The sequence below is a fragment of the Limulus polyphemus genome, unplaced genomic scaffold, assembly GCF_000517525.1.
Source record: "Limulus polyphemus unplaced genomic scaffold, Limulus_polyphemus-2.1.2 Scaffold20, whole genome shotgun sequence".
Lineage (NCBI taxonomy): Eukaryota > Metazoa > Arthropoda > Merostomata > Xiphosura > Limulidae > Limulus > Limulus polyphemus.
This window is the reverse complement of record NW_013665630.1, coordinates 1,704,373-1,718,222: the sequence shown is the minus strand read 5'-3', so window position 1 is coordinate 1,718,222 and position 13,850 is coordinate 1,704,373. Positions and strand designations below refer to the sequence as shown.

General features: G+C 32.6%; 1 protein-coding gene across 2 annotated transcripts in view; it reads right to left on the bottom strand.

The window, feature by feature from the left end:
* The window catches only part of LOC106458086 (Golgi-specific brefeldin A-resistance guanine nucleotide exchange factor 1-like), a 72,159-nt gene extending 69,056 nt beyond the window's left edge, over positions 1–3,103 (bottom strand). The window contains exon 1 of one of the 2 annotated variants that reach the window (XM_022384409.1): positions 2,746–3,103. Coding sequence is in view for 1 of the 2 variants with exons in the window: in XM_022384406.1 (XP_022240114.1) it covers positions 2,966–2,968 (3 nt within the window). In the remaining variant the exon portion in view is untranslated. The remainder of the gene's footprint in view (positions 1–2,745) is intronic. The other variant, XM_022384406.1, reaches the window with a different exon arrangement.
* Between the last annotated feature and the right edge of the window lie 10,747 nt (positions 3,104–13,850).

Below are 13,850 nucleotides of genomic sequence, written 5' to 3'. Positions count from 1 at the left end.
CTTTTTGTTTTCTCTCATCTAGTCACTTAACAATCCAACCAACTACTTCCCCACTCCTCACTGATGTGACTCTCATAGCTAATATCCTGTGTGGCATCACATCAAAAATCTTGTGAAAATCCAAGTTCATTAATCATCCAAACAACAACTAACAATCTCAATTTATTTAAGCAAGACCATCCTTTAATGAATCCATGTTAACTTCCATTTAAGATATTAAACTAATTGATATCACAAGCTTTTTTTTCAGACTCTTTAGAATTTTTCCATTACAGTAGTAAAACTAATCAGCCGATAACTTCCAAAGCAACTTTTAGCACTTCCCTAAGAAATAGGAACAACATTAGCAACTCCCCAATCATCAGACACCAGTCAATGTAGCATTATTAAGAGTTGTGCTCACAAAACCAGGAACAGTAAGATGCAAGAGAAGTACTATGTGGCTAATTTGTATGAAGATTACTGAAGCTTGAAATGTTGTGCAACTCAGGTCAAGTTAGCTCACAAGGAAATTATTCTTATCAAATGTTTGCATTCCAAGAACAAATAATTGTCAATACCCTATTAATTTTTTACTCGGCCACACATATAAAGATTATTTTAAATGTTCACAAAAAATCTCATAAATCCTTTTCTTTCTGAACAATACTGATACATTTACAACTAGTTTTTTTATTTAAACAAAGAAAGACAGAAGATTTAGATAATTCTTTGGAGACAAGGAGAACTAATAATAACTTGATAGGTTTAAATTATCAGAGGCTTAAAGATATAGAATACAGGAGGTCTATATAAGTAGTGTTTAAGATGGAAACCAGTACTTGAATAACAGTAAAGCAAAATACACACTATAGTACCCATATTAAGACTTGGTCTCTGAAATGATTAATTTCCTGTTATCTTTAACCAGTGGACTGACATAACTGATGAGAAAATTAGTTTGAACTTAATTATATTTTTTTATTACAGAAATATGGATAAAAACAAAGGACTACACATAATGTGGTTAGTTGGCTTATTTTAATATACACAAATGCATCTTCATGTGCCAAACAGACTTTTGTCATTTTACTTGTTCAAATTATAATTTCTTTCAACTTTCTGGTATCACAAGTACATGTACTTGCACTTTTAAACTATTTATAAAAAGTATGTTGATACTTATACATGGAAAAAATATGAATAACTGAATAGTAATGGCTAGAAAAAAAAATTCAGGGTTAAAACCCCTTTGGTCTTACAATTAATCCATAAAGTTTTAAGTTTCAGTTTCACTATCAGCAAAGTTGAATGTGATCTGTGTATAAACATATCAATGCAAGAACTTGATATCATACTATCACAATCTATCAGAGACTGAATTTTATTAGATCAGATGAAAATTGGGCTCTGTTCAACTACAGTTACACAAGCTAGAAGCTGATTTCATTGTTTCTATGATCCAAATATCCCTATTTCACTTTGTTATTAGTGAAATTAGGGCCCTAATTCTGACACACAGACAAATATTTACCTTACTTTCTAACAAATACTTTGAAATTTATTGTATGACAATGCAAGAATAAATGATAAATAATTAGATAACTTATATTTTACTCAACTTTTCTATACTGAGACACACTTAGTTGTAAGTTATTTTCTATGTTATAGCTCTCACATTTAATACTATTTAAATATATATAATAAATGTATAAAACATATAATGGTAAACATTATAATTAGCTCAACTATGAAAGACATGTCATACATTCTTACATATAGTAAATAAGATAATTCAATGGCAAATTTCAAAGTTCTCATCAGATCTGTAAGCATAACTGCGAGGTAGGCATATGACCAATTTTGTTATCTACCTTCTAAATCTAAGTATTAAACTAAAGCAGACACACACACACACATATATATATATATATATATATTATGAAGATATTTCAGAACTTAAAGAAAATATAATTTACAAAAACAACTGCCAATGGAATATTCTAGGTTATAGCTGTTATAATATTGATTTGAACACATTTATGCTTCCATATCATATATATATATATAAATCTTAAAATAATAGTATGAAAAGTACATGCATAATCTTTCAAAATGTTCAGTTCATAAATATAAATAAATGGCACAACACTATGTATTGTTTTGAACTTTAAGTTAACAGTTTAAGATTCAGTTTTTTGGGAGGAGGGGAATAAGCTAGTAGTAGTACCTACAGATCTTAGTAATAGGTGAAAGACAAACCAGATTATAATTACTTCATAAATAACTTATGGATGCAACAACGAAAGTAATCAACACGATATTTTAAAAGTTAGTTTTCTGTTACTATGCATATACACTGTAAGTTGTAACTGAATTTATGTCTTACACTTCATAGTCTTAATTTGAAAATAGCCTTTTTTCAATACGTAATAAAAATATTCTAAACATTTGATAATAATGTACACTATGAAGGAAAATCCCACAGTTACATTACACTACAGACTGCACTAACAAAATAAATAAAGCCTGCAGTGTTGTCACATAGTTATATACTAGTAGTATTACTATATACCAATTATTGAGTAACTTACTATATTATACAGTGTCGATTTGTCATACTATTAGTATTACTAATTACTATTGCTGACTACCACTACTACTACCGTAGACTAATAAGTCTTAGCCTTAGTACTATAATACTAGTGTTAATACTATTACTATCAGTCCTAATAGTAATACTAATAAAATTGCTCATTTACTTACCTTTATTTTTTAAAAATGTAACTTATGTTTTCCAAATTACAATTTCCAGGCCCACTCGAATTTATACAAGTACAACTTCAAGTAGTTGAAATAAAAACTTGGCCATATTTAATCCTAAAAACTTCTCAAAGTTTGAAATACAATTAAAGTTCAACGTTTCATATACGAGAAAGTATTATTGGTGAATAAAATGTTTACAGTTTACAATGTAATTTCATACCATTACATCATATAACTCCAAAATCTGGTCTTTTATTGAGTTTTAACACCTTACTGTTATAGTATTAAGCCTACTCCTACTGCCATCAGTTTACACGACTAAACCAAACGTAGACCAAACGCAGAACTTCATTAAACACTGATTACCTAAAAGTTGGTACAAAGGTAAGACAGAGAACGTAATAAACGTAAAATGTGAAGTTCTAAACAAAATCTAAATGAAAAAAGAAACAATACAAAATACTAAAAAACTAAAATTCACTAGTTGTATTAGAATATAAAAGTATCTATTCTTTGCATATATAATATTTCAAATAAATTAATGCTGATTCGTAATATCATTTAAGAGGCATGTCACATTTTAAATGTCAGATTTTTTTTAGTTCTATTTTACAAACAACTACACATCAACAATTATTTTTAAAATGATATTTATCAGTCCTTCTTGCCAATACTTATAACAACATCTTCAAATTCACTTAAGCAGATTTTTAAAAAATCATAAATTTATTAAAAACATAATTTATTTTCAAATATAATTAATTGTACTTGTGCTTCCAAAGGCATCAATGCACTAAAAGTTGCCATTTGAAATAAAGCCGAATAGTCATCTAGCTGTGCTCTACCAAAGTTTTATCTGTTCTGTCACGGATTATGTACTACCAATGATCAGCATGAGTACTTCACAATTAGACAGTATTAAAAAGCTCAAACCACCTGTTTAAGACTGGTGACGGAATATACTTCAACCATCGATCCCATCCTCACAAACCTCAGCAGCATCGCTCACAGGACACCTACAGCGCTTACAAGCAAAATTGTTAACTAGGGCTTTGTAATGTAAAGACCATAATTCCATCATTGAGCAACTGCCTTTTTAAATTGACACATTCTAGCTTCACAACAATCCCGCAGACACAACTCAAGCAGGGGATTGCCTGAAAGGCGACTCAGGAGAATTCATGAGTAGACAGGTGCTATACACCCAACAATAAGATTATTTATCACTACCATATCTCATATTTTCACGTGTGGAAAAATCACCCGATGCCATTTGGTTCTATGGAAATCAACCCAGACAGAAAATGTAGAGAATTGGTAGAGGGTGAAACAGGCGAAAACCTGTAAGTACCAATTTAAAAAAACCATGATGGACAGTCACCTGTCATCATAGCCGTAGATCCTTCACCAAAGATAGTGTGAGAGTAAGTTGGTTATTCATTGTCTTATGGAGCAACAACATTCTGCTTAAGGCTGGTGGAGCATTAAAACTTCCCAAAATCATAATAAGAATGGAAATGAAAGCCATAAAGCAATCTCACATCTGTACTGTTAAAAGAAACAAACTACAAATAGATAATACCACAAATATAGTTTTTGTGATTGACTCAAAGATAGCGCATTGTGTAGCTTTGTGTTTAACACCAAAACAAACAAACTGTTCTTTCGTATATTGTGTCTCGTGAAGGCTAAAACTTCAGTCCATTTTACCTTCCAATACACATTTATTCATTACTTACCTATAGTATTCTTAATTAAATAGTTAGATACAGATAAGTCGCAATCACGATAATCAGAGGAGTTCTAAGATCTAGATGGTAATATGTCACATATATTTCAATAATGAAAGCCAAGTCGTTTCAATCAAGGAAAAAAATTAATAACAGCAACAAAAACAAGTTAAGTGGTGCAATACGAGGAAGAAATAAGAGAGAAAAAAAACGTTTTATACATAAACACAGTTGAAATTTGAAATAACATCGTTTATTTGACTGACTATTTTGTACCCTTTAACTCAACAGTAGATGAATTTGGCTTTACTGCAAGAAGATAAATTGTATGACCACCAGGACAAGACTGACCCGAATACGATGATTTGAACATACGAATGTCTAGTCAGAGAACAAAAAATGACGCTTCTCTAACTTTAAACAATCAAACACAATATTGCAAAATGGGAATACTAGGCTAACATCTTGTGAAGATCACCTTTCCACTAATTTCCAGTTAAACAATGTTGTTGCAATCTATATTTTCAATGTTATAAGCTAGTTGTTAACCAGGAGGCATAGGATACTAAGATCCAGAAACGTAATTTAATATCTAGATAAGGTACATTGTTTATAAATACGAGTAATCAGTGAATGGAAATTCAGTGAAGTATTTATTGAGAAGTTATTGAGTAGTGATTGAGAATACAGCGAAGTAGTCAGTGTGTGAAAGATTGAGTAGTTGTTGATTAAGAGAAGACTGATTAAGTGAAGTTAATCAATAAGCCAGTCAAGTTTTTTATCAGTCGAAGAAATTTATGTTAAACGTTATTTGTGTATTAGCCTTACAGTTGTACAGTTGTTCCAGTGTTTAAGTTGAAAAAATTGTTTGTGAAATCAAACTTACAACTTGTGTCAAAGTGAACGTAGCGTGTAGCATTTGTTATTTACGAAATAAATCATTTTGTTATCATTATCATTATGTGGACTACACTTGGAATTATTTACACCAAATAATACAAAAAAAAACCCGTTCAGTGATAGATAATGTTACAAAAACAATGTTTAAGTTGAAGAAAGCACTGGCAAGAAGCAAGACCGCAAACTTGCTAGAAATGATGAAACGGTTAAAAGAAGGCCAAGAAGAAAGAGATAGAAAACGAAATGAAGAACAAAAGAGAAAATTACAAGGAGAACAAAAAGAACGAAAGAGAAAATTAAAAGAAGAACAAGAAAAGATAGAAAATGAAAAGTACAAGAGTGGAAAATTAGAAGAACCAGAAGAACAAAACAGAAAGTTAAAAGAGGAACAAGAAAAGAAAGAAAATGAGAAGAACGAGAGAGAAAATTAAAAGAACAAGAAAAGAAAGAAAATGAGAAGAACGAGAGAGAAAATTAAAAGAACAAGAAAAGAAAGAAAATAGAAGAACGAGAGAGAAAATTAAATGAAGAACAAGAAAAGAGAGAAACTTAGAAGAATGAGATAGAAGTTTAAAATAAGATCAATAAGAATTTTTTTAGAAAATTAAAAGAAGATCAAAAGGTAAGAGACAGGAATTTAAGAGAGGAGTTAAAAGATAGAGGCTTAATTATTTAAAGAAGAATTAAGAACAAACATAAGTTTGTTTGAAATCAAGATGCGTGAAGCTATTGGGGACATACAAAAGGATTACAAAAAGAAGTTTGAAGAAGTACAGAAAGACATCAGTGAAGTACAGAATGGTTGTTTTTAAAAAAAATAAGAAATACAAAAAAAAAAAATCTTTGAGGTAGAAAGGAACATAAGTGACAGAATAAAAGATATGGAAAATGAATCAGTAAATGCAAATATTAAACAGCCACATCTCTATCTGCATTGATGTAAGAATTTCAACCTAAAACACTATCTACTACAAAATATGGAATGGGATAACTTATTTTGTCTACACCTATTGCCACTATTGTTAGAAGATCCAGCCATGTCACTACCAAAGCCAATTCCAGGTTTTAGTTGTCCAATTCAACAACATTACCCAGTTGAGAAACTATCTGACCATGATGGAAATGTACCATGGGAGGCATATGAGGCTCAATTTAGCCCCCAGTGGCATAGCGGTATGTCTGCGGACTTACAACGCTAGAATCCGGGTTTCGATACCCGTGGTGGGCAGAGCACAGATAGCCCATTGTGTATCTTTGTGCTTAATTACAAAACAAACAAACAGGCTCAATTTAAAAATATTTACAGAGTGAATGGGTAGACTAGTGAGCACCAAGTTATTAATTTTTTGCCTATTGAAAAGGACCAACTTTGATGACATTAAGTAAACTTCTGATTGAGATCACTAACAACTATCAAGCATTTATAGCTGCCTTATCCAACACATTTGGAGTTACACACCAGAAGGAAGTATCCAGAGTAAAGTTCTGGAAATGAGCACAAAGGAAAGGAGGAACCTTAGTCAGACTTATGGAAGACTTGGAAATTCTTGTCCAATTATCTTACCTGGATGCTCCTCGTGAAATGATGAATTATTTAGCGCGTGACTATTTCCTAGGTGCTATAACAGACAAGGATATGAGAATCACTTACAGTTTTGTCCAAAATGTTTGTATACTGTTCTACATTGATGTTACTGTCTACATACACGGAGTAGTTATTGAGTAAATGTCCGTGTAGTAACAGAGAAGGTAGCATATGATCACACAAACATGAGTTGTTTCTGGTCTGTATAAGTTCTTTTGAGAATTTGTTCTTCAAAATACACATACACACCTGTTTTGTATAAAAGGATATGTTTTGGGTATAATCTTTTTTGAAACAGATCAACGCTTTGTTCAGATAATTTCTCTGTACTTGGTGCAGAGTCATGCCTCGTCATGTGCCAGAAATTATAGCGTGTCAAACTGTTCGACTGTCCAGAAATGGTATGAAGCAAACAGACATTGCCAGAACAGTAAGGTATTCCAGTGTACTGTATCCAGAATTCTGAAACGTCATAGGACTAGAGAAAACGTTGTTCTAGAACAATTTACTGGTAAACGCCAAAAACTTACTGCCTGAGATGATAGTGTTTTGATCAGGTTAACACGTCAAGGTAGAAAAATCTCGCAACACCGTACGACAGGAATGGCATGAACACATTCATTCTAGGATATCTAGAAGAACAGTGAAGAGGAGACTGACCAAACAAGATTATTTTGCAAGAAGCGCTCTCTGCAAACCGATATTAACCAGAATACGTCACCGTTACCATGTTACTTGGGCAAGACAGCATGCTAACTTACAGTTAGGACATTGGCGACATGTTGTCTTTTCGAATAAGTCCTGTTTTCGGCTTGTTAAAGCTGATGGTAGGATTCGTGTTCGTCGTTTGCTTGGAGAAAATATGAAGAAAGACTATCTTTCCTACAGGGAACACACAAGAAGTGGTGCAGTACATGTTTGGGCAGCTAATCATCATGGTGGAAAAACTGCTCTTCATATCCTCCAGGGAAATTTCAATGGTGCCTCCTACAGTCATCATATGGAAAAGATATTTCTACCATATGCTAGGGTAAAGTTTGGCGGTAACTTTATGTTCCAGGATAACAACCATACTGCACGTATTGTACAGGATAATGTCGACCAGGAGGACGTTACAAGATTATCATGGCCAGCAAAGTCTTCAAATTGTAATCCCATTGAGAACGTTTGGGCAGAACTGAGCCGGAAAATTGCTAACCACAACCCTAAACTAGCTCTTATAACTGAGTTGCAGCGCTTTCTACTGACAAGGTGGGATGAAATTACGGTGGATTACATCAATAACCACATTGACAGCATGCCACGTCGCCTTGCAGAGGTTATAAGAGTAGGAGGGGGATTAACCAAGTACCGAATGTTTAATATGAACTGATATAAGGTTACAGACGCTATTTATAATAATTAGATGTTATATTTTGTCATTATATATGTTTTGGTAAAGTTTTGGGGTGATATGTGAAATACTGTATTGCACATCTTTCTTCAGGTGTCTGATAAAATTGTTTGCTGTTCTAATCAATCGTTTATGCTGTTCATAGAACCTGTCTCATTATACAAATTACAAAAGCAGATGTTTAATATAACATGTATTTCTCAATTTGACAGTGTATTTGTATTCCATCTTAAAAAATAATGATCTTATTTGTTACACAATATGCAAACATTTTAGCCAAGGCCGTATTTAGATGTATTTGGGATCAATTATCAAATGTCAATATGAGAATTAGTTTGAAGCAATTGAGGTGCATCTATTAAAGGAACTTCTCCAGTTGGTGATGGAACTTGAATCCATTAAACAATTAAAGACACCATCTAGAAGTTACAAGATCATCAGATTGTGTAGTGTTCAAACATCAACTCCTTCAACAGTAGTATAGAAAAACTGGAAGAATTAGTTAGATAACCAGTTGCATAAAATGGAGTAAATAAACTACAATATAAAATAACCGGCCCAATTTTACAACAATACTGTAAAAAACACAAAGCTAAAAAAAATCAGATGTTCTATGGAGAAATATTGCAATCTCAAGGTACAGATTTACAGTGGTCAAGACGGAAATGTTACAGAAAATTAAAGTCTGGAAATATAACAGAACTTTTGAAGATTATACAAAATAAACTCATGATTTACTGGTAACTTATGTTTCATGAAGACGTTATTTACAACACAGGTAATACAAGTTAAGTCAAAGGGAAGCCAAAATGATAATCTCAAACACAAATGAACTTTATTTTCATAATTTTCCATTTATTGAACAATAAATCAAATATTTCAACTTTTTAAAGAGTAACTACACTCCATAATGTGTCCAAATAGTCATTCTCAAATGGAAATCCCTTTTTATCTTTATTTACAGGTGCAACCATTGTTCAAGTATGTATTACACATTAGAAGAAAGTTAGATATGTATAGTATAAAAATCTAAAGTGTAACGCACCTAAAGCACATAAACGAACGTAATATTGATGTTTATTGCTACATTCCAGCAAGCATGCTGTCTGCAGAAAGTCTAGTGGCCACTTACAATTGTGCTTCAGCATGTCAAGAACCATACTGAACACCTGAAGACCACATTACATGTTTTACTATGACAAATGTATTTTATTTATCACTTTCATGTGACAATTAGCATTTGGGACATTATATATTAATATATGTACCTGATATACTAGAACAAGAAGCAACAACGTAAAATACGCAATAAAAACCCACAACTACTGCATGAGTTGCAGCAAAACGTAAATATCTAAGTTTCACGAAAAGAAAAAAATGGTATAGTGCAGTAAAATAGAATAAAACAATCGTATACAAAAGTTTATAAGTGTTTTTTTTTGCTTTGATTTAATGTAGAAAAAATAATAATATGTTTATTCTAACTTCTGAGTTGCCTGCATTTCTTTAAATATGCATGCTGTTAATTTATCAAATTAAACCATCTTGATATAAACATTCAGATAGTGCAGAAAATCACAAATAAGTACAGTGTAATTTTCATTTTTTAAAGTCTAACGAATAACTAAATATATAGTAATTCATTTATTGGGCAGGGACTGAATTTCAAATAAATAATGGAGAATTTGAAACTTGCATACCACAACTCCTCCCCTCTCTTTCTACAGAGTTTGTCTCTTAGTCCTAAATAAATTGAACACATATAAAGCGTAAAACTGAGCAAGATTCTAATAAATATTTAATCATTTTATGACATAATTATTTACAGGTCAATATGTTTTTCTGTAAAATACCTCATATTAGAATTTCAACTATACTTTGCTTATTGTATATGGCTACTTGTGAGACTTTTCACTCAGTATCAAAGCTTACCTGGATTATTTGGCTACAATGCGTAACGGCACATATCTTATGATGTGTTGCAAATGACTGATACAAATAGCAGACAGTGCCTATAAAATATATATTCGACCTTACCTTTTTAAATAGGTTTATGTTGCTACTTGAGTCTTAGATTATAATACTGTGCGATTATGTTTCATCATATAAGTTTTTTTTAATAGGATTTGTTTCAGGATATTAAGTAGCAAGTGTGATTAGTTGTCTCTGCTATGCAATTTTTTTTTTTCACTACATTCTGATATTTTGCTGTAGGAAAATGTCGCTCCTGATCCTAATTAGGCTAAGGAGCTGTACAATGGCAGTTTTAACATTAACCAAGTGGCTTCAGTATTGAAATTCACCATAGTTTGTTGGGTACTTTTGCTTAGTTTTAAGATTTTACTGTTCATAAATTGTTTTTCGTGAGCAACTACTTAGTCACTGATCATTGAGTAGGAAAGGAATGTTGAAACTCCCTTTCTTCATTTCTCATTGGTCTCATCCTAATTGCAAACAATTCAATTTTCTTTGGGAATGTAATTAGATCTAGTTACTATAGCCATCCTATATCAGCTTCTAAGATCATGTTTAAACAGATTAAGGACACAAACGTCGTTTGGATATGCATCAGAGGACTTGAGAAGTGTGTGTGTGATATTCGAGTTCACTGATGTCCAGCAGAAAAGTATTATGCGCGGAATAAACAGCAGATTCAGTAATTGTTTTAGTCAAGAATGAAATAAGCGCAAAAGGAAAAAAGAAAAGAGAATGCAAATGAATAAATAAAAAGCAAACAAAAGCTTCACTACAAAAGTTATGAAGTACTGTGGTCTTATTCTTTCTAGCTGGCTTACTTTTGTTCGGAATCAACATAACATTTCTGGTTGCTGGACCTTGGAAAAAGATACCTACACATGATAAAGTCTGCAGTAAGAATCTTAATTTATTGCACTGTTAAGTCAGAATGAATTTTTTTATATGATGGTGCAAAATTCAGTTAAGATTAATACAAGTGCTCTATTCATGTGAAGGAATTTCTTGTTTACAGAGACTTGCACATGAACTGGTTGAAGAAAAGTCATGTCACAAGCTGATTGACACTTACTCTGAACTCAGTATTGTCAAACCACGCATCATCCTTAGTAACGGAAAATCACATGTAAAAACAAATCTAAGGACTGGAATAATAGAAGGAGTGATTATGAAATATTATATATTTGTAGATAACACTATAATTAACAGATAATTACTAATTATCGCAACTTTGGGAGGACTGAAAAGCATGAAATGAATTTGGAAAACAAATAAGAAATTCAAATACTTATATCAAACAAGAGGCAACATTTTTATTTACACACGAAACAAAATGTGTTGGAGTTTAACCTAATAGCGGCTGATGTGTATATAATACCGGAACAATCTGTCTACTGAAGAAGATAGAAGGAATGAGTCTTTTATATACAACGAAGACAGAAAGGAGTATTTTCTAGACAAGAGACAAAAGGTTCGTTTCTATATCACACTCTCAAATTAAAAAAGGCCCTAGTGCAGCATTCCACAATTCTAGATTACCTGGATCAGTGTTAACATTCTTTTTATATATACACATGTTCAAGGGGTGATTAACACCCAGCTTACACTAGCTTCTACGAACCTCTGCACCACTTGTACACTCAGGCGAAAGATGATACAGAAGTATGGTCAACTGAATGTAAGCTTAATGGAATAGTCAATCTCACACATAACCGTAGCCTGACATGAATATCAGTAACGTAAGTTTAAAACTAAATGCAAAAGTACAACGTTGCTGTTTGCAACTGCCATAGTGATAGGGTTCCAGCTAAAGAAAAGTCAAATATCAATTTGTACCATTGTACGTTTCACAGTATAGCATTAAAAGTGAATGGCAGTTACAGGTTGTTGTAAGACTAGATTATCAAAACTAACATTGGATATAAACTTGCAAAATGTGTTGTGTTCTAAAGTTTTCTTATACCAAAAGAATAAAGTTCTTGAAAGGATGAAATTACATATTTATTGGCACCAAATTTGTGTAAAATAAAGGGCGTTTGTTCTATTATTTGTATAAATTGTCAAGAAATAGATGTTACCTAATATAAGCTTCTTAGTAACGTACTTAATAAATGTAAAAACATTTTTTAAAAAGTAGCTAATGATACAAGACAAAAACAAATGAAATTTGGAATGAACTTGTCAATAATCACCATATAAACATTAAATTAATTCCTCTTAGAACGCATGTGAAACCCAGGCCACTCTTTATCGTTCCATAAGGAAAATAAGGAGGAAACATCATCCAGGTATCGTCAAATCTCTACATAGTTGACCTCGCTATGGAGATCACACAGTGTACAAACTACGTAATTCTACAACGACATTTTCTATGGAAGAGTTTAGCAGTGCCAAAGGGGATTGATACATGACAATGACTGGAAGCCTTATCTTATAGAACCAGTACCCTATTGGCCTCGTTTCCAGATGGTGACCATTCGTGACCAAGTTCTTTATTGTTGCCTGAGACACGAGGTCGGTTTTTGCCACTAACCATTTCGTTCGTGAATTCTCACCTGTTACAAGGCGTCACAATTTGTTTACTACGGCTAAGTGGGGTACGACTTATTGCCGGGCTCTTTCTGAATGGTCCTGGTACCCCAAACGATATCTCGGTCTTGGAAATTCCGAATCTTCTATCTGAACACATCTTTATTGATATGATTGTATGAAATACTTTTTGTTGGAAAAGGCTGTTACACACCCTTCTCAGAAATGATTACTTTTCGGTGGCATAACACTGCCCACGCAGCGCCAAACAATGTAAAAATGTGATTGTGGTTGTCATGTGATTTGCTGATTTATCATATTCAAAATCGTTTTACCATAGTGTACTCAACCCAGTGGTACGTTTGAAAAAAGAATATTTTACTCGAAAGTTTAAAATAAAAGTACCGACTTAGCAAAAATTACCCTACATTCGGTCATTTAGTGACGAACTACTTTCACTAGCGGTGTTATATGTATGTATGTATGTCTATCTATAATGGGGCCTGGCATGGCCTGATGGTTATGGCGCTCGACTTGTAATCTGAGCGTCGCGGGTTCGAAACCCTGTCACACTAAACATGCTAGCCCTTTCATCCGTGGGGCGTTATAATGTGATAAAAGAGTAGCCCAAGAGTTGGCGGTGGGTGGGGCTGACTAGCTGTCTTCCCTCTAGTCTGTCACATTAGGGATGACTAGCGCAGATAGCTCTCGTGTAGCTTTGCATAAAATTCACAACAAATCTAAATATCTATAATGTTCTCAAATCTTGAAGTTGTGTTACTTAACAATATTTAAAATGTATATCTTATTATAATGGAGCTTGCGACGTATACGTCTAAAACTCGGATCTCGGAAACGACCGCACCGATCATCACCAATCATAACTGGGAAATATGTTTATAATTAGACAGTATTTTTATAGCTGAATAATACATAAAACAATTGAAATTTTTACAAAAATTATACTTTTCTGATCTCATCAATAAAAAATACA